Source organism: Oncorhynchus keta, chromosome 24 (assembly GCF_023373465.1).
Source record: "Oncorhynchus keta strain PuntledgeMale-10-30-2019 chromosome 24, Oket_V2, whole genome shotgun sequence".
NCBI classification, from domain to species: Eukaryota; Metazoa; Chordata; class Actinopteri; order Salmoniformes; family Salmonidae; genus Oncorhynchus; species Oncorhynchus keta.
The window spans coordinates 13,710,823-13,737,448 of NC_068444.1; the positions used below are offsets into that span (position 1 = coordinate 13,710,823).

The 26,626-nt window shown below is 45.1% G+C and overlaps 1 protein-coding gene across 1 annotated transcript in view; it reads right to left on the minus strand.

Moving 5' to 3' along the window:
* Positions 1 to 26,626, minus strand: part of LOC127911381 (ankyrin repeat and fibronectin type-III domain-containing protein 1-like) — a 176,013-nt gene that overhangs the window by 10,283 nt on the left and 139,104 nt on the right. The window contains exons 14-16 of the mRNA XM_052477748.1: positions 24,256 to 24,433; positions 8,177 to 8,345; positions 3,535 to 3,701 (exon numbers count right to left, since the gene is read on the minus strand). Coding sequence (XP_052333708.1) covers positions 3,535 to 3,701; positions 8,177 to 8,345; positions 24,256 to 24,433 — 514 coding nt within the window. The remainder of the gene's footprint in view (positions 1 to 3,534; positions 3,702 to 8,176; positions 8,346 to 24,255; positions 24,434 to 26,626) is intronic.

Sequence of the window (26,626 nt, forward strand, 5' to 3'; positions counted from 1 at the left end):
TCAACACAATACTAACATGTTTAGAGACCCGGTCTTCAACACAATACTAACATGTTTAGAGACCCAGTCTTCAACACAATACTAACATGTTTAGAGACCCAGTCTTCAACACAATACTAACATGTTTAGAGACCCGGTCTTCAACACAATACTAACATGTTTAGAGACCCAGTCTTCAACACAATACTAACATGTTTAGAGACCCAGTCTTCAACACAATACTAACATGTTTAGAGACCCAGTCTTCAACACAATACTAACATGTTTAGAGACCCAGTCTTCAACACAATACTAACATGTTTAGAGTTCTGATCCAGTCTTCAACACAATACTAACATGTTTAGAGACCCAGTCTTCAACACAATACTAACATGTTTAGAGTTCTGATCCAGTCTTCAACACAATACTAACATGTTTAGAGACCCAGTCTTCAACACAATACTAACATGTTTAGAGTTCTGATCCAGTCTTCAACACAATACTAACATGTTTAGAGACCCGGTCTTCAACACAATACTAACATGTTTAGAGACCCGGTCTTCAACACAATACTAATATGTTTAGAGTTCTGACCCGGTCTTCAACACAATACCACAGTAAGGGAATATTATACCCTATCGTCAAATGGTCTAAACAAACTGTACAATGAGATGGAGTAACGTAACCTTTTCTGCACTAACCCAGTTCAGCCACACACACACACACACACACACACACACACACACACACACACACACACACACACACACACACACACACACACACACACACACACACACTCTCAGATCACAGAAATACACTTGTGGTTTTGTGGTTGGTCACTACTACCAAAAGCTGGATTGGTTCTTCACAGAGAAAACACCAGATGGGTTTACTTTCATGCTTTCAACTTTCTGACACGAGAGAGAAGGCTGGGCAGTTATGGAGTTCCTTAATGTTAGACAAACAAGCTATTTAACAGCTAGTACTCTTAGCTAGTTAGACTTTATTACATCAATTAAATGACTCCAATTGGATTATTGGAACAGTTGTTTTGGAGCGAGATAAATATATTTACTGAAAAATGGACATAAACGATGTGAAAAATACGCTTTGTAACAATTTTCTCTTGATGAATGTGACAAATATGACTCATGTGCTTTGTATTAGAAATAGTAAAAATAAATATATATATTTCACAGCATAATGATTTAATAGAGTGTCTCATAAAGTGGCAGACTTGAAAGCAACAGTAAAGTGGCTTTATGAAGCAAATGCCTTAAACAAGTTAGATACAGCTTCCATCTGAAATATATCGTCACATACAACTGTCTGTTTTCCAGTGTGCCCTCACCCAGTTTACATATACTACAAGCCTCCCTAAGACAAGTGGTCTCATAGACGAAACATAGTAAAACAGTTTTTTACCTTTATCTAACTAGGCAGGTCAGTTAAGAAAAAATTCTTAATTTCAATGACAGCCTAGGAACAGTGGGCAAACTGCCTGTTCAGGGGCAGAATGACAGATTTGTACCTTGTCAGCTCGGGGACTTGAACTTGCAACCTTTCGGTTACTAGTCCACTAGGCTACCCTGCCGCACAAGGAAATGAAAAATCCGTCACACTTAAAAATGGTGGCGTTGGACGGGTTGGTGTATAACGTCTGGGAACCCAAAAAGGTGGCAAGTTTGAATCTCATCACGGCCAATTTGTGACCGACCGCCTCGCTTCAGTCTTAGGAAGCAACATTTGAAATGGTGATTTTGACATTGGATAAAGTAGAGAATCAGAGTTATACATTGGTATATCATACACTGCAGTTGAGGAACAATGGGGAAAGTAATTCTGCTTTGACAGTTGATGAACTTTTAACTCCCCTTTTGAGAACGAGGACGCTTCAAGGCAGAACGGAACCATTTTACTGTGTTTAGTTTGTCGCTACATTTTGCTGTGTCAAGTCACTTCGGTTCACACTGACCGTGGCGTGAACAGAAAAAACGACTTACTACTTTTTAGTTACTTTGCAACTACTTAGCTTGTTAGCAAACCCTTTACCTAACCTTAACCCTTTACCTAACCTTAACCCTTTACCTAACCTTAACCCTTTACCTAACCTTAATCTTAACCCTTTCAGCTAACCTTAACCCTTTACCTAACCTTAACCCTTTACCTAACCTTAATCTTAACCCTTTCAGCTAACCTTAACCCTTTACCTAACCTTAACCCTTTACCTAACCTTAACCCTTTACCTAACCTTAACCCTTTACCTAACCTTAATCTTAACCCTTTCAGCTAACCTAACCCTTTACCTAACCTTAACCCTTTACCTAACCTTAACCCTTTACCTAACCTTAACCCTTTACCTAACCTTAACCCTTTACCTAACCTTAACCCTTTACCTAACCTTAACCCTTTACCTAACCTTAACCCTTTACCTAACCTTAACCCTTTCAGCTAACCTTAACCCTTTACCTAACCTTAACCCTTTACCTAACCTTAATCTTAACCCTTTCAGCTAACCTTAACCATTCACCTAACCTTAACCCTTTACCTAACCTTAACCCTTTACCTAACCTTAATCTTAACCCTTTCAGCTAACCTTAACCCTTTACCTAACCTTAACCCTTTACCTAACCTTAACCCTTTACCTAACCTTAACCCTTTACCTAACCTTAACCCTTTACCTAACCTTAACCCTTTACCTAACCTTAACCCTTTCAGCTAACCTTAACCCTTTACCTAACCTTAACCCTTTACCTAACCTTAATCTTAACCCTTTCAGCTAACCTTAACCATTCACCTAACCTTAACCCTTTACCTAACCTTAACCCTTTACCTAACCTTAACCCTTTCAGCTAACCTTAACCCTTTACCTAACCTTAACCCTTTACCTAACCTTAACCCTTTACCTAACCTTAACCCTTTCAGCTAACCTTAACCATTCACCTAACCTTAACCCTTTACCTAACCTTAATCTTAACCCTTTCAGCTAACCTTAACCATTCACCTAACCTTAACCCTTTACCTAACCTTAACCCTTCACCTAACCTTAACCCTTCACCTAACCTTAACCCTTCACCTAACCTTAACCCGTTAACTAACCCTAACCTTAACCCTTTCAGCTAACCATTCAGCTAACCTTAACCCTTTACCTAACCTTAACCCTTTACCTAACCTTAACCTTAACCCTTTACCTAACCCTAACCCTTTACCTAACCCTAACTCCTAGCCTAGCTAACGTTAGCAAGCTAACTGACAAGGTTCTGCCCCTGAACAAGGCGAGTTAACCCCACTGTTCCTAGGCTGTCATTGAAAATAAGAATTTGGTCTTTAACTGACCTGCCTAGTTAAATAAAGGTTAGATAAAAATAAATAAATAAAATAAATACATTTTGCAATATTCGTAACATATTGTACGTTTTGATAGGAAATGGATGACGGACAACCACAAATGAAACATATCATATTAAATGGAGTACAGAATAATATGAAATGCTCTGAGACCAGGTTGAGATAAACTATACCTGTAATACATATTAACACACATCTCCCTACCTGTGTATAGTCCAGTATATGTTGGTGTCTCTGTTTGGCCGTGGTGACCTCTGTGTCCGTGATGGCCTCTCGCAGGGCCTGCTGGGTAATAAGTGCATCCAGGTCCAAGACAGACGACATGCGACAGTACAGACTCATGCACTTCTCCTTGTACGCACTGAAATGGGCTGGAGAGAGAAATAAATACATAGGAATATACACTGAACTAAAACTAATACTATAAACTATAAACTGAGCTGAAATCAAAGGGAAAGGGGGATTCCTAGTCAGTTGTACAACAGAAAGGGGGATACCTAGTCAGTTGTACAACAGAAAGGGGGATACCTAGTCAGTTGTACAACAGAAAGGAAAGGGGGATACCTAGTCAGTTGTACAACAGAAAGGGGGATACCTAGTCAGTTGTACAACAGAAAGGGGGATACCTAGTCAGTTGTACAACAGAAAGGGGGATACCTAGTCTGTTGTACAACAGAAAGGGGGATACCTAGTCAGTTGTACAACAGAAAGGAAAGGGGGATACCTAGTCAGTTGTACAACAGAAAGGGGGATACCTAGTCAGTTGTACAACAGAAAGGAAAGGGGACACCTAGTCAGTTGTACAACAGAAAGGGGGATACCTAGTCAGTTGTACAACAGAAAGGGGGATACCTAGTCAGTTGTACAACAGAAAGGGGGACACCTAGTCAGTTGTACAACAGAAAGGGGGATACTTAGTCAGTTGTACAACAGAAAGGAAAGGGGGATACCTAGTCAGTTGTTTAACAGAAAGGGGGATACCTAGTCAGTTATACAACAGAAAGGGGGATACCTAGTCAGTTGTACAATAGAAAGGGGGATACCTAGTCAGTTGTACAATAGAAAGGGGGATACCTAGTCAGTTGTACAACAGAAAGGGGGATACCTAGTCAGTTGTACAACAGAAAGGGGGATACCTAGTCAGTTGTACAACAGAAAGGAAAGGGGGATACCTAGTCAGTTGTTTAACAGAAAGGGGGATACCTAGTCAGTTATACAACAGAAAGGGGGATACCTAGTCAGTTGTACAATAGAAAGGGGGATACCTAGTCAGTTGTACAATAGAAAGGGGGATACCTAGTCAGTTGTACAACAGAAAGGGGGATACCTAGTCAGTTATACAACAGAAAGGGGGATACCTAGTCAGTTGTACAACAGAAAGGAAAGGGGGATACCTAGTCAGTTGTACAACTGAATGCATTCAACTGAAATGTGTCTTCCGCATTTAACCCAACACCTCTGAATCAGAGAGGTACGGGGAGCTGCCATAATCAACATCCACGTCTTCGGCGCCTGGGGAACACTGCCTCGATCCCAGAAATGTTGCATATGTACAAAAAGCTTATTTCTGTAAAATGTTTATACACTGATTTGTTTACATCCCTGTTAGTGAGCATTTCTCCTTTGCCAAGATAATCCATCCACCTGACAGGTGTAGCATATCAAGAAGCTGATTAAACAGCATGATCATTACACAGGGCCAGTAAAAGGCCACTCTAAATTGTGCAGTTTTGTCACACAATGCCACAGATGTTAGGGAGTGTGCAATTGACATGCTGACTGCAGGAATGTCCACCAGAGCTGTTGCCAGAGAATTGGATATTCATTTCTCTACCATAAGTCTCCTCCAATGTAATTTTGGAGAATTTGGCAGTACGTCAAACCCGGCCTCACAACCGCAGACCACATGTAACCACGGCCGCCCAGGACCTCCACATCCTTCTTCTTCACCTGCAGGAATGTCTGCGACCAGCCACCCGGACAGCTGATGAACCTGAGGAGTATTTCTGTCTGTAATAAAGCCCTTTTGTGGAGAGAAACTCATTCTGAGTGGCTGGGCCTGGCTCCCCAGTGGCTGGGCCTGGATCCCCAGTGGCTGGGCCTGGCTCCCCAGTGGCTGGGCCTGGCTCCCCAGTGGCTGGGCCTGGCTCCCCAGTGGCTGGGCCTGGATCCCCAGTGGCTGGGCCTGGATCCTCAGTGGCTGGGCCTGGATCCCCTGTGGCTGGGCCTGGCACCCCAGTGGGTGGGCCTGGATCCCCAGTGGGTGGGCCTGGATCCCCAGTGGGTGGGCCTGGATCCCCAGTGGGTGGGCCTGGCACCCCAGTGGGTGGGCCTGGATCCCCAGTGGGTGGGCCTGGATCCCCAGTGGGTGGGCCTGGATCCCCAGTGGGTGGGCCTGGATCCCCAGTGGGTGGGCCTGGATCCCCAGTGGGTGGGCGTGGATCCCCAGTGGGTGGGCCTGGATCCCCAGTGGGTGGGCCTAGGTCCACCCATGGCTGCGCCCCTGACTAGTCTATGTGACTATGTGAAATCTATAGATAAGGGCCTAATATTTCAATTGATTGATTTACTTATATCAACTGTAACTCAGTAAAAGCATTGAAATTGTTGCATGTTGAATTTATATTTATATCAGAATGTCATGTTAACACTATATAACAAGACATATAGGCTTTTCCTCCTCCGCAGAAATGGACTGTAGCGATTGCTATGATTTTGTTACTAAATTCTTATTCTGTATTTTATGCTGCATTTGTAAACACATTTGCAAGAGACAGCGGTCTCAATGGGACCCTGAATAAATAAAGGTTTAATAAAATACATAAATATTATCAGAATATTATCAGTGTATAACAAGACAGTACTACTACTGTAGGGGGGTCAGAGGTCAGATCAGCACGGCACTGTGGTACGCATGGCACTGTGGAGCTCTCAGACAGAATGACTTAAAGTGTCCCTAGGGAATAGGGAGGAACAGAGAGGAATCTGTGGAATCTACAAAAGCGGAACTAACAGAGAGAGAGGCACAGAGAGAGAGAGAGAGAGAGAGAGAGAGAGAGAGAGAGAGAGAGAGAGAGAGAGAGAGAGAGAGAGAGAGAGAGAGAGAGAGAGAGAGAGAGAGAGAGAGAGAGAGAGAGAGAGAGAGAGAGAGAGAGAGAGAGAGAGAGAGAGAGAGAGAGAGGAGAACTGGGAATAATAAGAGGATATTCCTGGATGCATCTGTCATTTGCCAATTACTTTTCATGTGAAACTACTTTAATCATTTTCACATCACAAGGTAAATGTCATGGGGTTTAATCATTCAAATTATTTTTACTGAACTTCCATTTTCCTCCTGTCAAGGAATTTCCCTTCGTTCCACTTAATTAAATGGTTGATTGTCAATGATTTGTGCAGATTGAGGAAATTAGAGGAGATATAGTGTACCATATTGGCTATAAGGTGAGAATGTCATGTTAACACTATATAACAAGACATATAGGCTTTTCCTCCTCCGCAGAAGTGGACTGGAGCGATTGCTATGATTTTGTTACTAAATTCTTATTCTGTATTTTATGCTGCATTTGTAAACACATTTGCAAGAGACAGCGGTCTCAATGGGACCCTGAATAAATAAAGGTTTAATAAAATACATAAATATTATCAGAATATTATCAGTGTATAACAAGACAGTACTACTACTGTAGGGGGGTCAGAGGTCAGATCAGCACGGCACTGTGGTACGCATGGCACTGTGGAGCTCTCAGACAGAATGACTTAAAGTGTCCCTAGGGAATAGGGAGGAACAGAGAGGAATCTGTGGAATCTACAAAAGCGGAACTAACAGAGAGAGAGGCACAGAGAGAGAGAGAGAGAGAGAGAGAGAGAGAGAGAGAGAGAGAGAGAGAGAGAGAGAGAGAGAGAGAGAGAGAGAGAGAGAGAGAGAGAGAGAGAGAGAGAGAGAGAGAGAGAGAGATAGAGACAGAAAGACACAGAGACACAGAGAGAGACATATAGAGAGGAACAAAGGCTAACAAAGCAAGATAGAGACAGTAACCCTAACCCTAACCCTCAGTGAGCATAGCCTTGCTATTGAGAAAGGCCGCCGTAGGCAGACATGGCTCTCAAGAGAAGACAGGCTATGTGCTCACTGCCCACAAAATGAGGTGGAAACTGAGCTGCACTTCCTAACCTCCTGCCCAATGTATGACCATATTAGAGAGACATATTTCCCCCAGATCACACAGATCCACAAAGAATTCGAAAACATATCCAATTTTGAAAAACTCCCATATCTACTGGGTGAAATTCCACAGTGTGCCATCACAGCAGCAAGATTTGTGACCTGTTGCCACGAGAAAAGGGCAACCAGTGAAGAACACACACCATTGTAAATACAACCCATATTTATGCTTATTTATTTTATCTTGTGTCCTTTAACTATTTGTACATTGTGTATATATATATAATATGACATTTGTAATGTCTTTACTGTTTTGAAACTGTTGTATGTGTAATGTTTACTGTTAATTTTTGTTGTTTTTCACTTTATATATTCACTTTGTATGTTGTCTACCTCACTTGCTTTGGCAATGTTAACACATGTTTCCCATGCCAATAAAGCCCTTGAATTGAATTGAATTGACAGAGAGAGAGAGAGAGAGAGAGAGAGAGAGAGAGAGAGAGATAGATAGATAGATAGATAGATAGATAGATAGATAGATGATAGATAGATAGATAGATAGATAGATAGATAGAGAGAGGTATTTGAAATATACACAGGGATAGACAAGGGAGAGATGGGTGAATATCCATGTATCAACAAGACGAGGTGGTTAACAGAAAGCAGTGGTCAGTGTAGACGTACCCAGCTCAAACATTTGGAGAGGGAGGTTTAGGAAGCCGGAGTGTGGTGTGTAGGGGTTGGTCTGTCCGGGAGCGGTACACACATCGTCAGCCGCCGGCAGCAGCAGCAGGAAGGAAACATTATGACCCAACTCCAACACCTCGTGAGTGTAGATACGGAAGTGCTTGGCCTGCAATCAGACACGACCACACAGAGTGAGAATAAGAACAGGACCACACAGAGAGAATAAGAACACGACCACACAGAGTGAGAATAAGAACAGGACCACACAGAGTGAGAATAAGAACAGGACCACACACAGTGAGAATAAGAACAGGACCACACAGAGTGAGAATAAGAACAGGACCACACAGAGAGAATAAGAACACGACCACACAGAGTGAGAATAAGAACAGGACCACACAGAGTGAGAATAAGAACAGGACCACACACAGTGAGAATAAGAACAGGACCACACAGAGTGAGAATAAGAACTGGACCACACAGAGTGAGAATAAGAACAGGACCACACAGAGTGAGAATAAGAACAGGACCACACACAGTGAGAATAAGAACAGGACCACACACAGTGAGAATAAGAACAGGACCACACACAGTGAGAATAAGAACAGGACCACACAGAGTGAGAATAAGAACAGGACCACACAGAGAGAATAAGAACACGACCACACAGAGTGAGAATAAGAACAGGACCACACAGAGTGAGAATAAGAACAGGACCACACACAGTGAGAATAAGAACAGGACCACACAGAGTGAGAATAAGAACTGGACCACACAGAGTGAGAATAAGAACAGGACCACACAGAGTGAGAATAAGAACAGGACCACACACAGTGAGAATAAGAACAGGACCACACAGAGTGAGAATAAGAACAGGACCACACAGTCAGAATAAGAACAGGACCACACACAGCAGCTACTCTTCCTGGGGTTTATTATGGCTCCCCATTAGTTCCTGTCAAGGCAGCAGCTACTCTTCCTGGGGTTTATTATGGCTCCCCATTAGTTCCTGTCAAGGCAGCAGCTACTCTTCCTGGGGTTTATTATGGATCCCCATTAGTTCCTATCAAGGCAGCAGCTACTCTTCCTGGGGTTTATTATGGATCCCCATTAGTTCCTGTCAAGGCAGCAGCTACTCTTCCTGGGGTTTATTATGGATCCCCATGAGTTCCTGTCAAGGCAGCAGCTACTCTTCCTGGGGTTTATTATGGATCCCCATTAGTTCCTATCAAGGCAGCAGCTACTCTTCCTGGGGTTTATTATGGATCCCCATTAGATCCTGTCAAGGCAGCAGCTACTCTTCCTGGGGTTTATTATGGATCCCCATTAGTTCCTGTCAAGGCAGCAGCTACTCTTCCTGGGGTTTATTATGGATCCCCATGAGTTCCTGTCAAGGCAGCAGCTACTCTTCCTGGGGTTTATTATGGATCCCCATTAGTTCCTGTCAAGGCAGCAGCTACTCTTCCTGGGGTTTATTATGGATCCCCATGAGTTCCTGTCAAGGCAGCAGCTACTCTTCCTGGGGTTTATTATGGATCCCCATTAGTTCCTGTCAAGGCAGCAGCTACTCTTCCTGGGGTTTATTATGGATCCCCATTAGTTCCTGTCAAGGCAGCAGCTACTCTCCCAAAATTAAGACAGTTATTATTTTGCTGAACGACCCTAAACCATGTCTTCAGAGAGAAATTAATCCACTGATTTTGTATATTGTATATTTATTTTACCATGTCCTTATTTCCTGTATGGGACTGTATGGGTATCTCTGTCAGAGTAGTCTCCATGTCCTTATTTCCCAGTACAGACTGTATGGGTATCTCTGTCAGAGTAGTCTCCATGTCCTTATTTCCCAGTACTGACTGTATGGGTATCTCTGTCAGAGTAGTCTCCGTGTCTTTATTTCCCAGTACTGACTGTATGGGTATCTCTGTCAGAGTAGTCTCCATCTCCTTATTTCCCAGTACTGACTGTATGGGTATCTCTGTCAGAGTAGTCTCCATGTCCTTATTTCCCAGTACTGACTGTATGAGTATCTCTGTCAGAGTAGTCTCCATGTCCTTATTTCCCAGTACTGACTGTATGGGTATCTCTGTCAGAGTAGTCTCCGTGTCTTTATTTCCCAGTACTGACTGTATGGGTATCTCTGTCAGAGTGGTCTCCGTGTCTTTATTTCCCAGTACTGACTGTATGGGTATCTCTGTCAGAGTAGTCTCCATGTCTTTATTTCCCAGTACTGACTGTATGGGTATCTCTGTCAGAGTGGTCTCCGTGTCTTTATTTCCCAGTACTGACTGTATGAGTATCTCTGTCAGAGTAGTCTCCATGTCCTTATTTCCCAGTACTGACTGTATGAGTATCTCTGTCAGAGTAGTCTCCATGTCCTTATTTCCCAGTACTGACTGTATGGGTATCTCTGTCAGAGTAGTCTCCGTGTCTTTATTTCCCAGTACTGACTGTATGGGTATCTCTGTCAGAGTGGTCTCCGTGTCTTTATTTCCCAGTACTGACTGTATGGGTATCTCTGTCAGAGTAGTCTCCATGTCTTTATTTCCCAGTACTGACTGTATGGGTATCTCTGTCAGAGTAGTCTCCATGTCTTTATTTCCCAGTACTGACTGTATGGGTATCTCTGTCAGAGTAGTCTCCATGTCCTTATTTCCCAGTACTGACTGTATGGGTATCTCTGTCAGAGTAGTCTCCATGTCCTTATTTCCCAGTACTGACTGTATGGGTATCTCTGTCAGAGTAGTCTCCATGTCTTTATTTCCCAGTACTGACTGTATGGGTATCTCTGTCAGAGTAGTCTCCATGTCCTTATTTCCCAGTACTGACTGTATGGGTATCTCTGTCAGAGTAGTCTCCATGTCCTTATTTCCCAGTACTGACTGTATGGGTATCTCTGTCAGAGTAGTCTCCATGTCTTTATTTCCCAGTACTGACTGTATGGGTATCTCTGTCAGAGTAGTCTCCATGTCTTTATTTCCCAGTACTGACTGTATGGGTATCTCTGTCAGAGTAGTCTCCATGTCCTTATTTCCCAGTACTGACTGTATGGGTATCTCTGTCAGAGTAGTCTCCATGTCCTTATTTCCCAGTACTGACTGTATGGGTATCTCTGTCAGATGTCCTTATTTCCCAGTAGTCTCCATGTCCTTATTTCCCAGTACTGACTGTATGGGTATCTCTGTCAGAGTAGTCTCCATGTCCTTATTTCCCAGTACTGACTGTATGGGTATCTCTGTCAGAGTAGTCTCCATGTCCTTATTTCCCAGTACTGACTGTATGGGTATCTCTGTCAGAGTAGTCTCCATGTCCTTATTTCCCAGTACTGACTGTATGGGTATCTCTGTCAGAGTAGTCTCCATGTCCTTATTTCCCAGTACTGACTGTATGGGTATCTCTGTCAGAGTAGTCTCCATGTCCTTATTTCCCAGTACTGACTGTATGGGTATCTCTGTCAGAGTAGTCTCCATGTCCTTATTTCCCAGTACTGACTGTATGAGTATCTCTGTCAGAGTAGTCTCCATGTCCTTATTTCCCAGTACTGACTGTATGGGTATCTCTGTCAGACTGTAGTATCTCTGTCAGTGGTCTCCATGGGTCCTGTCATTTCCCAGTACTGACTGTATGGGTATCTCTGTCAGAGTAGTCTCCATGTCCTTATTTCCCAGTACTGACTGTATGGGTATCTCTGTCAGAGTAGTCTCCATGTCCTTATTTCCCAGTACTGACTGTATGGGTATCTCTGTCAGAGTAGTCTCCATGTCCTTATTTCCCAGTACTGACTGTATGGGTATCTCTGTCAGAGTAGTCTCCATGTCCTTATTTCCCAGTACTGACTGTATGGGTATCTCTGTCAGAGTAGTCTCCATGTCCTTATTTCCCAGTACTGACTGTATGTCAGGTATCTCTGTCAGTACTGACTGTATGTAGTCTCCATGTCTTTATTTCCCAGTACTGACTGTATGGGTATCTCTGTCAGAGTAGTCTCCATGTCCTTATTTCCCAGTACTGACTGTATGGGTATCTCTGTCAGAGTAGTCTCCATGTCCTTATTTCCCAGTACTGACTGTATGGGTATCTCTGTCAGAGTAGTCTCCATGTCCTTATTTCCCAGTACTGACTGTATGGGTATCTCTGTCAGAGTAGTCTCCATGTCCTTATTTCCCAGTACTGACTGTATGGGTATCTCTGTCAGAGTAGTCTCCATGTCCTTATTTCCCAGTACTGACTGTATGGGTATCTCTGTCAGAGTAGTCTCCATGTCCTTATTTCCCAGTACTGACTGTATGGGTATCTCTGTCAGAGTAGTCTCCATGTCCTTATTTCCCAGTACTGACTGTATGGGTATCTCTGTCAGAGTAGTCTCCATGTCTTTATTTCCCAGTACTGACTGTATGGGTATCTCTGTCAGAGTAGTCTCCATGTCCTTATTTCCCAGTACTGACTGTATGGGTATCTCTGTCAGAGTAGTCTCCATGTCTTTATTTCCCAGTACTGACTGTATGGGTATCTCTGTCAGAGTAGTCTCCATGTCCTTATTTCCCAGTACTGACTGTATGGGTATCTCTGTCAGAGTAGTCTCCATGTCCTTATTTCCCAGTACTGACTGTATGGGTATCTCTGTCAGAGTAGTCTCCATGTCCTTATTTCCCAGTACTGACTGTATGGGTATCTCTGTCAGAGTAGTCTCCATGTCCTTATTTCCCAGTACTGACTGTATGGGTATCTCTGTCAGAGTAGTCTCCATGTCTTTATTTCCCAGTACTGACTGTATGGGTATCTCTGTCAGAGTAGTCTCCATGTCCTTATTTCCCAGTACTGACTGTATGGGTATCTCTGTCAGAGTAGTCTCCATGTCCTTATTTCCCAGTACTGACTGTATGGGTATCTCTGTCAGAGTAGTCTCCATGTCTTTATTTCCCAGTACTGACTGTATGGGTATCTCTGTCAGAGTAGTCTCCATGTCCTTATTTCCCAGTACTGACTGTATGGGTATCTCTGTCAGAGTAGTCTCCATGTCTTTATTTCCCAGTACTGACTGTATGGGACTGTATGGGTATCTCTGTCAGAGTAGTCTCCATGTCTTTATTTCCCAGTACTGACTGTATGGGTATCTCTGTCAGAGTAGTCTCCATGTCTTTATTTCCCAGTACTGACTGTATGGGTATCTCTGTCAGAGTAGTCTCCATGTCTTTATTTCCCAGTACTGACTGTATGGGTATCTCTGTCAGAGTAGTCTCCATGTCTTTATTTCCCAGTACTGACTGTATGGGTATCTCTGTCAGAGTAGTCTCCATGTCTTTATTTCCCAGTACTGACTGTATGGGTATCTCTGTCAGAGTAGTCTCCATGTCTTTATTTCCCAGTACTGACTGTATGGGTATCTCTGTCAGAGTAGTCTCCATGTCTTTCCATTTGGATTCATATTCTGAATTGCACCAACACACCAGAGGTCTCAATTGGGCTGACACATAATAATCTTTTAGGTTTGGTAAGGCCATACCCCCACAGTTTTTTGGTAACTGTAATGTTGTATATCTAGTTCTTGGTCTCTTACTGTTCCAGATAAACCTTGATATCCGTTTATCCCTGAACTGTTTAGACGGGATTTCTATGGGCAGTGATTGGAACAAATACAGTAACCTCGGCAGGATGTTCATTTTGATTGTTTCAATTCTACTACTAAGATCTAAGGGAAGTGAATTCCACCTTTCTCGGTCATCATATATTTTCTTGTTAATGTAATCGTAATTCATGCAATAAAGTTTGGGTATATCTTTTGGTAAATTTACTCCCAGATATTTAATGGATGAAGAAGTCCAGGTGAAGTTATACCTACTCTTCAGCTCTTCCTGTGGGGTATAATTATATACTAGGGCTTGGGTCTTGGGTCTTTGTGTACGTTAAGCACATACCCTGAATATGTTCCAAATGTTTGTAAAACATCCATCAATCTAGGTACACTTGAGCCTGGGTCTTTAAGGAATAACAGAACGTCATCAGCATATATGCATATCTTATGTTCACTGCCTCTTATTGTTATTCCCTCTAAGGTTGGGTCCTGTCTTATTGCCTGTGCTAATGGTTCTAGGTACAAGGAGAAGAGCGTGGGGGAAAGATTACAGCCTTGTCTTTCCCCTCGCTCTAATTTGATCGTTCCTGTCAAATGTCCATATATCTTTATTCTAGCAGTCGGACATGAATACAGTGTTTTGATGCACTGTATCACTTCTTTGTTGAAACCAAATCTTTCCATAACTTGGAATCGGTAATCCCATCCCACTGGATCAAATGCTTTTTCTGCAGCTAGGCTGATTAATATTGCACTTGTCATGTAGTGTTCTCCTTATATTGAAGACCATATCACTCCCTGGGGGTGCGTATACATTAAATAATGTAACTTCCTGTAGAAGACCATATCACTCCCTGGGGGTGCGTATACATTAAATAATGTAACTTCCTGTAGAAGACCATATCACTCCCTGGGGGTGCGTATACATTAAATAATGTAACTTCCTGTAGAAGACCATATCACTTCCTGGGGGTGCGTATACATTAAATAATGTAACTTCCTGTAGAAGACCGTATCACTCCCTTACTTCTCTTGATATCACTCCCCAGCCCGTTTACATTGAGACTTAGGACCTTACTTCTCTTGATGTCACTCCCCAGTCCGTTTACATTGAGACTGGTGACCTTACTTCTCTTGATATCACTCCCCAGTCCGTTTACATAGAGACTTATGACCTTAAATTACCCATGATGCATCAATATAAATAAAAAACCCTGTGCACCATATCTGCCTGCTTATCATGAGCCTGAAAAGGAACGAAAAATCAAGAACGATAATAAAGTAAACCAAAGTGGGAAAATACTTTGGTATTTGGACTCCCATGTCAGAGGATTGTCTCTGGCCTCTGGGGTTTGAGGGGATGAGCCTGTCCTCAGGATGGGCCCCTCGCTCAGATATGAAAATGCGTGACGTAGTCACAAACAAGACCTGGTGGAACCAAAAATAATAAGGGCGCCTATTTCGTCGCTTATACACATCGGTTAATTACAAGTGAAAACTATATCGGTCATGCTTGCATATCATGAATCCTCCCCCTGATATGCCCTTCTGTCGCCCCAATGTCATTAATCCTTAGTTAATATATATGTTATTAACGTGACACTACTTAGTGTGTTCGTAAAGAACACATGCTTTTGGCTACTCACCCTTGTTCAGCATTGGGGGAAAATAGGAGATATATTTTACCTTTTGCAATTTCAACCGTAACAACCCAAAGTCTTAACAGCTCGCGGTAACTATTAATTCTGTTAAATCCGATTCAGTGTCTTACATCTTCCCGTTGGAAATGCCTGAGTCTCTCTCGGATGTGAACGTCCTCTCGCTGAGATGGTTTCCCTCTTTCTCCATGACCCTGCTTGTCAACAATGATCCATGGGAGAGCTTGCTCGAGTCTTTCACCTGGTGATGTCGCCTTTCTCCTGGCGGTATACTCCACTGGGAAGCCCCTTGACTTCAGGTCCTCAGCCGCCTCGTCTGCATGCTCGTATGTAACCGGGCCATTTTCCAGTAATACCCCCATTTTTGCCGGGTATGGTGTTTGGAAGTGTATACCCTTCTCTTTAAGTGCTTTCTTAATGGGGCTGTATTCTTTCCTTCTTTTCAGTATCTCTCCCACGTAGTCATGATCAAAGAACACTCGTTGGCCTTGGAAGTTAACAGGCTTTTTCCAGGTTGCATGTAACACTTTCTCTTTGACTGAGACTTTTAGGAACCCTACTACTATGGATCTTGGTGGGGCGCCGCTGGGGGGGTTTTGAGGCCAGAGCTTGGGTGTGCTCTCTCGATTCCCAGGTCAGTGTCGTCTTCAAGTATGCCCTTGAATAGACCCTCCACGAAGTTGGGCGTAGAGTCTTTTTCTGCATCCTCTACTACGTTATAAAGTCTAATGTTGTTTCGACATGAGAAACCTTCGAGTTCTGTCACTTTTGCCTGTAGTGCGTGTTGGCTTTTCAGTGACTGTTTAAGTATTTTCTTGACTGTGGAGTTCCATGTGTCCATTTCCCCAATGCGCTGTTCTGCATCCCCCATTCTTGTAGATATGCTGTGAAGTTCCATGTGTCCCTTTCCCCAATGCGCTGTTCTGCGTCCCCCATTCTTGTAGATATGCTGTGAAGTTCCATGTGTCTGTTCTGCGTCCCCCATTCTTGTAGATATGCTGTGAAGTTCCATGTGTCTGTTCTGCGTCCCCCATTCTTGTAGATATGCTGTGAAATTCCATGTGTCTGTTCTGTGAAATTCGTCCCCCATTCTTGTAGATATGCTGTGGAGTTCCATGTGTCTGTTCTGCGGCCCCCATTCTTGTAGATATGCTGTGGAGTTCCATGTGTCTGTTCTGCGTCCCCCATTCTTGTAGATATGCTGTGAAGTTCCATGTGTCTGTTCTGCGTCCCCCATTCTTGTAGATATGCTGTGGAGTTCCATGTGTCTGTTCTGCGGCCCCCATTCTTGTAGATATGCTGTGAAGTTCTAATTTGTTTTCTTCCAGTTTCTGGTTAATGTCCTTCTTGAACTCGTTTAGTTCTTTTCTTACATCTTCTCGAAGTTCCTCTCGTAAACCTGTGAGCTCCTCGCGCAAATCCTCCTTCATCACCTCACAAAATGAGGGTTCTTTTGCTGCTGCTGTCTTATTTGCGCTAGCATTAGCCATTTCGGGTTCATCGACGATTATATCTTCTGCTGTCTTGTTACGGGCTGTTGTTGTAGCTCCGAGACCTTTTCCTATTTTCCCCTTCTCCATTTTGCGTAAGTTAACTCTCTCTCCTCTGCTCTCATCCTTCTAGACCTATCGGCTGCCTTCGATACTGTGAACCATCAGATCCTCCTCTCCACCCTCTCCGAGTTGGGCATCTCCGGCGCGGCCCACGCTTGGATTGCGTCCTACCTGACAGGTCGCTCCTACCAGGTGGCGTGGCGAGAATCTGTCTCCTCACCACGCGCTCTCACCACTGGTGTCCCCCAGGGCTCTGATCTAGGCCCTCTCCTATTCTCGCTATACACCAAGTCACTTGGCTCTGTCATAACCTCACATGGTCTCTCCTATCATTGCTATGCAGACGACACACAATTAATCTTCTCCTTTCCCCCTTCTGATGACCAGGTGGCGAATCGCATCTCTGCATGTCTGGCAGACATATCAGTGTGGATGACGGATCACCACCTCAAGCTGAACCTTGGCAAGACGGAGCTGCTCTTCCTCCCGGGGAAGGACTGCCCGTTCCATGATCTCGCCATCACGGTTGACAACTCCATTGTGTCCTCCTCCCAGAGCGCTAAGAACCTTGGCGTGATCCTGGACAACACCCTGTCGTTCTCAACTAACATCAAGGCGGTGGCCCGTTCCTGTAGGTTCATGCTCTACAACATCCGCAGAGTACGACCCTGCCTCACACAGGAAGCGGCGCAGGTCCTAATCCAGGCACTTGTCATCTCCCGTCTGGATTACTGCAACTCGCTGTTGGCTGGGCTCCCTGCCTGTGCCATTAAACCCTACAACTCATCCAGAACGCCGCAGCCCGTCTGGTGTTCAACCTTCCCAAGTTCTCTCACGTCACCCCGCTCCTCCGCTCTCTCCACTGGCTTCCAGTTGAAGCTCGCATCCGCTACAAGACCATGGTGCTTGCCTTACGGAGCTGTGAGGGGAACGGCACCTCAGTACCTCCAGGCTCTGATCAGGCCCTACAGCCAAACAAGGGCACTGCGTTCATCCACCTCTGGCCTGCTCGCCTCCCTACCACTGAGGAAGTACAGTTCCCGCTCAGCCCAGTCAAAACTGTTCGCTGCTCTGGCCCCCCAATGGTGGAACAAACTCCCTCACGACGCCAGGACAGCGGAGTCAATCACCACCTTCCGGAGACACCTGAAACCCCACCTCTTTAAGGAATACCTAGGATAGGATAAGTAATCCTTCTCACCCCCCCCCCCTTTAAGAGTTAGATGCACTATTGTAAAGTGACTGTTCTACTGGATGTCATAAGGTGAATGCACCAATTTGTAAGTCGCTCTGGATAAGAGCGTCTGCTAAATGACTTAAATGTAATGTAAATGTTATTATAATGTTCAGAGTACATACTTGAATTTAGGGGGGGGGGGGGATACCCAACCGATGTGCAGTACGAAAAACTAGGCCGCCATTTCCTAAGTTGCGTCACCAGAAGACGGACAGTTATATAATTTTCATAACAGTACAATACATTCACAACAGATTTCACAACACATTTAGGTATGACTCAGCAAGGCAACATTCCAGCTTTTCAATCTGTGTCCTGGTAGATATTCACCTTGTTTTTCTATTTTCTTTTTATTTCTAAAGTAATGGAACATTCTGGAAGTGAAAAATGTTAAAGACATTCTGTACGTCCAGTTTTTTTGGGAAAATAAATATGTTCAGTTGTTTAGGAACGTCAGAAGCAGAGAGGTGAGGCAAGCTATGTGTGGTGCACTACTTGTGAACAGGGCCAACAGAGCTCTGGTCCAAAGTAGTGCTCTTTATCGGGAAATGGGTGCCATTTTGGGACACAGCCAGTGAGACACCCAGGGAGATAGATGGCTTTAAAACGGGGAGCCTGGGGAAGAGCTCAGCTGATTTGTGTTGTTAACAACTCTGAGCAAAGAGCAGAGTGTTCAGCGGTACAAAGAAGATAAAATAGAAAAAACAAATCATCAACTATTCATTGACGCAAAACTCCGGACCATCAACCATCCAATATGGCTCCGGTCAGCGCCTGATGAGAGATGGCTAATTACCTGTCTGTCTGCGCCTGATGAGAGATGGCTTTTACCTGTCTGCGCCTGATGAGAGATGGCTTTTACCTGTCTGTCAGCGCCTGATGAGAGATGGCTATTACCTGTCTGCGCCTGATGAGAGATGGCTATTACCTGTCTGTCAGCGCCTGATGAGAGATGGCTATTACCTGTCTGTCAGCGCCTGATGAGAGATGGCTTTTCCCTGTCAGTGCCTGATGAGAGATGGCTATTACCTGTCAGCGCCTGATGAGAGATGGCTTTTACCTGTCAGCGCCTGATGAGAGATGGCTATTACCTGTCTGTCTGCGCCTGATGAGAGATGGCTATTACCTGTCAGCGCCTGATGAGAGATGGCTTTTACCTGTCTGTCTGCGCCTGATGAGAGATGGCTTTTACCTGTCTGTCAGCGCCTGATGAGAGATGGCTATTACCTGTCTGCGCCTGATGAGAGATGGCTATTACCTGTCTGTCAGCGCCTGATGAGAGATGGCTATTACCTGTCTGTCAGCGCCTGATGAGAGATGGCTATTACCTGTCTGTCTGTGCCTGATGAGAGATGGCTTTTCCCTGTCAGCGCCTGATGAGAGATGGCTATTACCTGTCAGCGCCTGATGAGAGATGGCTTTTACCTGTCAGCGCCTGATGAGAGATGGCTATTACCTGTCTGTCTGCGCCTGATGAGAGATGGCTATTACCTGTCAGCGCCTGATGAGAGATGGCTTTTACCTGTCTGTCTGCGCCTGATGAGAGATGGCTATTACCTGTCTGTCAGCGCCTGATGAGAGATGGCTATTACCTGTCTGTCTGCGCCTGATGAGAGATGGCTATTACCTGTCTGTCAGCGCCTGATGAGAGATGGCTATTACCTGTCTGCGCCTGATGAGAGATGGCTATTACCTGTCTGTCAGCGCCTGATGAGAGATGGCTATTACCTGTCTGTCAGCACCTGATGAGAGATGGCTATTACCTGTCTGTCTGCGCCTGATGAGAGATGGCTATTACCTGTCAGCGCCTGATGAGAGATGGCTTTTACCTGTCTGCGCCTGATGAGAGATGGCTATTACCTGTCTGTCTACGCCTGATGAGAGATGGCTATTACCTGTCAGCGCCTGATGAGAGATGGCTTTTACCTGTCTGTCTGCGCCTGATGAGAGATTGCTTTTACCTGTCTGTCTGCTCCTGATGAGAGATGGCTTTTACCTGTCTGTCTGCACCTGATGAGAGATGGCTATTACCTGTCTGTCAGCGCCTGATGAGAGATGGCTTTTACCTGTCTGTCTGCACCTGATGAGAGATGGCTATTACCTGTCTGTCAGCGCCTGATGAGAGATGGCTATTACCTGTCTGTCAGCGCCTGATGAGAGATGGGTATTACCTGTCTGTCTGCGCCTGATGAGAGATGGATTTTACCTGTCTGCGCCTGATGAAAGATGGCTATTACCTGTCTGTCTGCTCCTGATGAGAGATGGCTATTACCTGTCTGTCTGCGCCTGATGAGAGATGGCTTTTACCTGTCTGCGCCTGATGAGAGATGGCTTTTACCTGTCTGTCAGCGCCTGATGAGAGATTGCTTTTACCTGTCTGTCTGCGCCTGATGAGAGATGGCTATTACCTGTCTGTCAGCACCTGATGAGAGATGGCTTTTACCTGTCTGTCAGCGCCTGATGAGAGATGGCTATTACCTGTCTGTCAGCGCCTGATGAGAGATGGCTATTACCTGTCTGTCTGCGCCTGATGAGAGATGGCTTTTCCCTGTCAGCGCCTGATGAGAGATGGCTATTACCTGTCAGCGCCTGATGAGAGATGGCTTTTACCTGTCAGCGCCTGATGAGAGATGGCTATTACCTGTCTGTCTGCCCTGATGAGAGATGGCTTTTACCTGTCAGCGCCTGATGAGAGATGGCTATTACCTGTCTGTCTGCGCCTGATGAGAGATGGCTATTACCTGTCAGCGCCTGATGAGAGATGGCTTTTACCTGTCTGTCTGCGCCTGATGAGAGATTGCTTTTACCTGTCTGTCTGCGCCTGATGAGAGATGGCTATTACCTGTCTGTCAGCGCCTGATGAGAGATGGCTTTTACCTGTCTGTCTGCGCCTGATGAGAGATGGCTATTACCTGTCTGTCAGCGCCTGATGAGAGATGGCTTTTACCTGTCTGCGCCTGATGAGAGATGGCTATTACCTGTCTGCGCCTGATGAGAGATGGCTATTACCTGTCTGTCAGCGCCTGATGAGAGATGGCTATTACCTGTCTGTCAGCGCCTGATGAGAGATGGCTATTACCTGTCTGTCTGCGCCTGATGAGAGATGGCTTTTCCCTGTCAGCGCCTGATGAGAGATGGCTATTACCTGTCAGCGCCTGATGAGAGATGGCTTTTACCTGTCAGCGCCTGATGAGAGATGGCTATTACCTGTCTGTCTGCGCCTGATGAGAGATGGCTATTACCTGTCAGCGCCTGATGAGAGATGGCTTTTACCTGTCTGTCTGCGCCTGATGAGAGATTGCTTTTACCTGTCTGTCTGCGCCTGATGAGAGATGGCTTTTACCTGTCTGTCTGCGCCTGATGAGAGATGGCTATTACCTGTCTGTCAGCGCCTGATGAGAGATGGCTTTTACCTGTCTGCGCCTGATGAGAGATGGCTATTACCTGTCTGTCAGCGCCTGATGAGAGATGGCTATTACCTGTCTGTCAGCACCTGATGAGAGATGGCTATTACCTGTCTGTCTGCGCCTGATGAGAGATGGCTATTACCTGTCAGCGCCTGATGAGAGATGGCTTTTACCTGTCTGCGCCTGATGAGAGATGGCTATTACCTGTCTGTCTACGCCTGATGAGAGATGGCTATTACCTGTCAGCGCCTGATGAGAGATGGCTATTACCTGTCTGTCTGCTCCTGATGAGAGATGGCTTTTACCTGTCTGTCTGCACCTGATGAGAGATGGCTATTACCTGTCTGTCAGCGCCTGATGAGAGATGGCTTTTACCTGTCTGTCTGCACCTGATGAGAGATGGCTATTACCTGTCTGTCAGCGCCTGATGAGAGATGGCTATTACCTGTCTGTCAGCGCCTGATGAGAGATGGGTATTACCTGTCTGTCTGCGCCTGATGAGAGATGGATTTTACCTGTCTGCGCCTGATGAAAGATGGCTATTACCTGTCTGTCTGCTCCTGATGAGAGATGGCTATTACCTGTCTGTCTGCGCCTGATGAGAGATGGCTTTTACCTGTCTGCGCCTGATGAGAGATGGCTTTTACCTGTCTGTCAGCGCCTGATGAGAGATTGCTTTTACCTGTCTGTCTGCGCCTGATGAGAGATGGCTATTACCTGTCTGTCAGCACCTGATGAGAGATGGCTTTTACCTGTCTGTCAGCGCCTGATGAGAGATGGCTATTACCTGTCTGTCAGCGCCTGATGAGAGATGGCTATTACCTGTCTGTCTGCGCCTGATGAGAGATGGCTTTTCCCTGTCAGCGCCTGATGAGAGATGGCTATTACCTGTCAGCGCCTGATGAGAGATGGCTTTTACCTGTCAGCGCCTGATGAGAGATGGCTATTACCTGTCTGTCTGCGCCTGATGAGAGATGGCTTTTACCTGTCAGCGCCTGATGAGAGATGGCTATTACCTGTCTGTCTGCGCCTGATGAGAGATGGCTATTACCTGTCAGCGCCTGATGAGAGATGGCTTTTACCTGTCTGTCTGCGCCTGATGAGAGATGGCTATTACCTGTCTGTCTGCGCCTGATGAGAGATGGCTATTACCTGTCTGTCAGCGCCTGATGAGAGATGGCTATTACCTGTCTGTCTGCGCCTGATGAGAGATGGCTATTACCTGTCTGTCAGCGCCTGATGAGAGATGGCTTTTACCTGTCTGCGCCTGATGAGAGATGGCTATTACCTGTCTGTCAGCGCCTGATGAGAGATGGCTATTACCTGTCTGTCTGCGCCTGATGAGAGATGGCTATTACCTGTCTGTCAGCGCCTGATGAGAGATGGCTATTACCTGTCAGCGCCTGATGAGAGATGGCTTTTACCTGTCTGCGCCTGATGAGAGATGGCTATTACCTGTCTGTCTACGCCTGATGAGAGATGGCTATTACCTGTCAGCGCCTGATGAGAGATGGCTATTACCTGTCTGTCTGCTCCTGATGAGAGATGGCTTTTACCTGTCTGTCTGCACCTGATGAGAGATGGCTATTACCTGTCTGTCAGCGCCTGATGAGAGATGGCTTTTACCTGTCTGTCTGCACCTGATGAGAGATGGCTATTACCTGTCTGTCAGCGCCTGATGAGAGATGGCTATTACCTGTCTGTCATCGCCTGATGAGAGATGGGTATTACCTGTCTGTCTGCGCCTGATGAGAGATGGATTTTACCTGTCTGCGCCTGATGAAAGATGGCTATTACCTGTCTGTCTGCTCCTGATGAGAGATGGCTATTACCTGTCTGTCTGCGCCTGATGAGAGATGGCTTTACCTGTCTGCGCCTGATGAGAGATGGCTATCACCTGTCTGTCAGCGCCTGATGAGAGATGGCTTTTACCTGTCTGTTAGCGCCTGATGAGAGATGGCTATTACCTGTCTGTCAGCACCTGATGGGAGATGGCTATTACCTGTCTGTCTGCGCCTGATGAGAGATGGCTATTACCTGTCTGCGCCTGATGAGAGATGGCTTTTACCTGTCTGCGCCTGATGAGAGATGGCTATTACCTGTCTGTCTGCGCCTGATGAGAGATGGCTTTAACCTGTCTGCGCCTGAGCTACTGGCACCAGAAAATGGAACCATATCACACCTATTCTAGCTTCTCTACACTGGCTACCAGTCACTTTTAGAACAGATTTAAAACGTGTATTAATCACGTTTAAGGCTTGTTTTAGCCTCGTCCTATATCTCTGATCTTTCATCGCCCTACGAGTCAGGTCAACGCTAACCGTTCCAAAGTCTTGAAAGTGAAAGGAGACCAGGCATTTTTCATTAGATCAGGCTTGCAGATACAGTGCCTCTTTTTAGATCCCTGCTGAAAACACACTTTTAAAAAGAGGCTTTTAATGTATGACTTCACTGCAGGCAGCCTAGCGGTTGGAGCGTTGGTCTAGTAACCGAGGCGACAAGGTGAAAGATCTGTCAGTGTCCTCCTGTCTATGTTTCTTTCCTTTATTTTATAATGCAAACACTTTGTAACTTGTATTGTAAAGCACTATACCAATTAAGTTATTATGACTACTGTAGAGACATATTGGTGTGTGTGTGTGTGTGTACCTGGTGCAGAGGTAGGTTGATGAGTTTCAGCAGGGCCTTGAGGGCAGTCTGTAGCTCGTAGTAGAGCAATGGTGTGTTACTGTCTGTCATTTGATCCACTCCCTCCCTCTCTCCCTCCATTCTCTCCTTCTCTCCATCCTCTATGTTTGACAGCCTCTGCAGCCAGTCCCACTCCTCCCTGAGAGAGAGAGAGAGAGAGAGAGAGAGAGAGAGAGAGAGAGAGAGAGAGAGAGAGAGAGAGAGAGAGAGAGAGAGAGAGAGAGAGAGAGAGAGAGAGAGAGAGAGAGAGAGAGAGAGAGAGAGAGACAGACAGACAGACAGACAGACAGACAGACAGACAGACAGACAGACAGACAGACAGACAGACAGACAGACAGACAGACAGAGAGAGAGAGAGAGAGAGAGAGAGAGAGAGAGAGAGAGAGAGAGAGAGAGACAGAGAGAGACAGAGAGAGAAAAAGAGAAAGAGGGGAGTTTGAGAGAGAAGAAAAACACTTCATGTTAGCAGGAATAAGATGACAGTCTCTTAGTTGTTGTGATGGTTCAGTGTCTCGGCTCAACGGCACTGAACCAGCAGCAGACTAGTGACATCAGCGTAATGGCCTTAGACTCTAAAGACCGATGCTGCTGATACCACGCACCAATAGTCTGTGTCACTATGTCTCCATCAGTCGCTGTGTGTGTGTGTGTGTGTGTGTGTGTGTGTGTGTGTGTGTGTGTGTGTGTGTGTGTGTGTGTGTGTGTGTGTGTGTGTGTGTGTGTGTGTGTGTGTGTGTGTGTGTGTGTGAGTGTGTGTGTGAGTGTGTGTGTGTTTGGAACGTTGTTTGCTCCAGGGAATGTCCCTGTGTGTGGGCTCTGCCTCGGACCCCTGTTGTGCTCTGTGGTCCGATCTGTGGAAATACTTAGTAAATGACCTCTTCTACTGCCCCTGGGCGGGTGTGTGTGTGTGTGTGGGGGGGGTGCACTCTTCTTTGCCAGAATCCGTGACTGTATGTCTGCCTGTCTATATCCCTCTTTACCTGCAACCTAGAGCATGTGTGTGAATGTGCATGTATGTGTGCGTCGGCGTGTGTGTGAACATGCAACTGGCCCAGTGTGTGTGTACCTTATAATACTCCCTGTGTCCAGCCAACCACTGAGGTCACCTCTTACACCTCAGACCAATGTCAACAAACAACTTATTTACACAAACACACACACACACACACACACACACACACACACACACACACACACACACACACACACACACACACACACACACACTGTTTCACATGTAGAGAGAAACTCAACATCTCTCTATCTCACCTCTATCCTCTCATACTGTTCTCGCCTCTCTCCTCACCCCCGTCTCTATCCTTTCTCTATCATGAAATCAATAACTTGCTAACATCAGATAACATTCATATATTAGCCATTTCTGAGACTCACTTAGATAATTATTTTGATGATATAAGCAGTAGCAATACAAGTATATAACATCTATAGAAGAGACAGAAATGCTTAAGGGGGAGGTGTTGCTGTATATATTCAGGGCCATATCACTGTAATGCTTAGAGAAGATCTTATGTCAAGTGTTACTGAAGTGTTGTGGTTGCAGGTTCACCTGACACACCTATAGCCTTTTCTTTTAGGGTGTTGCTATAGGCCACCAAGTGCTAACAGTCTGTATCTAAATACTACGTGTGAAATGTTTGATAGTGTATGTGATGTAAACAGAGAGGTCTACTTTCTTGGGGACCTGAATATTGACTGGTTTTCATCAAGCTGTCCGCTCAAGAGAAAGGTTCTCACTGTGACCAGTGCCTGTAACCTGGTTCAGGTTATTAATCAACCTACCAGGGTGTTTAGAAAGACTACAAGAACAAGATCATCCACATGTATTGATCTCCTGTTAACTAATACTGTAGAACTTTGTTCTAAAGCTGTATCCGTACCCATTGGATGCAGTGATCACAATATAATGGCTATATCCAGGACAGCTGGGCCTAAAATAGTGTATAAAATAGTGTAACATACAAATGATTTTGCTGTAACTCTTATGTGGATGTTCTGAACATTTTTCGTTGGTCTGATGTCATTAATGAGGAGCATCCAGACGCTGCACTTGATGAATTTATGAATTTGCTTCTTCCAATTATAGATAAACATGCACCTGTAAAGAAACTGACTGCTAGATCTGTTAAGGCCCCATGGATTGATGAGGAATTGAAGAACTGTATTGGTTGAAAGAGATGGGGGCAAAAGGAAGTGGCTGATAAGTCTGGCTACACATCTGACTGGCTGACTTACTGCAAATTGAGAAATGATGTGACTAAACAAAAAGAAGAAGAAACTGTATCATGAAAACAAGATCAATGATTTACAGAAT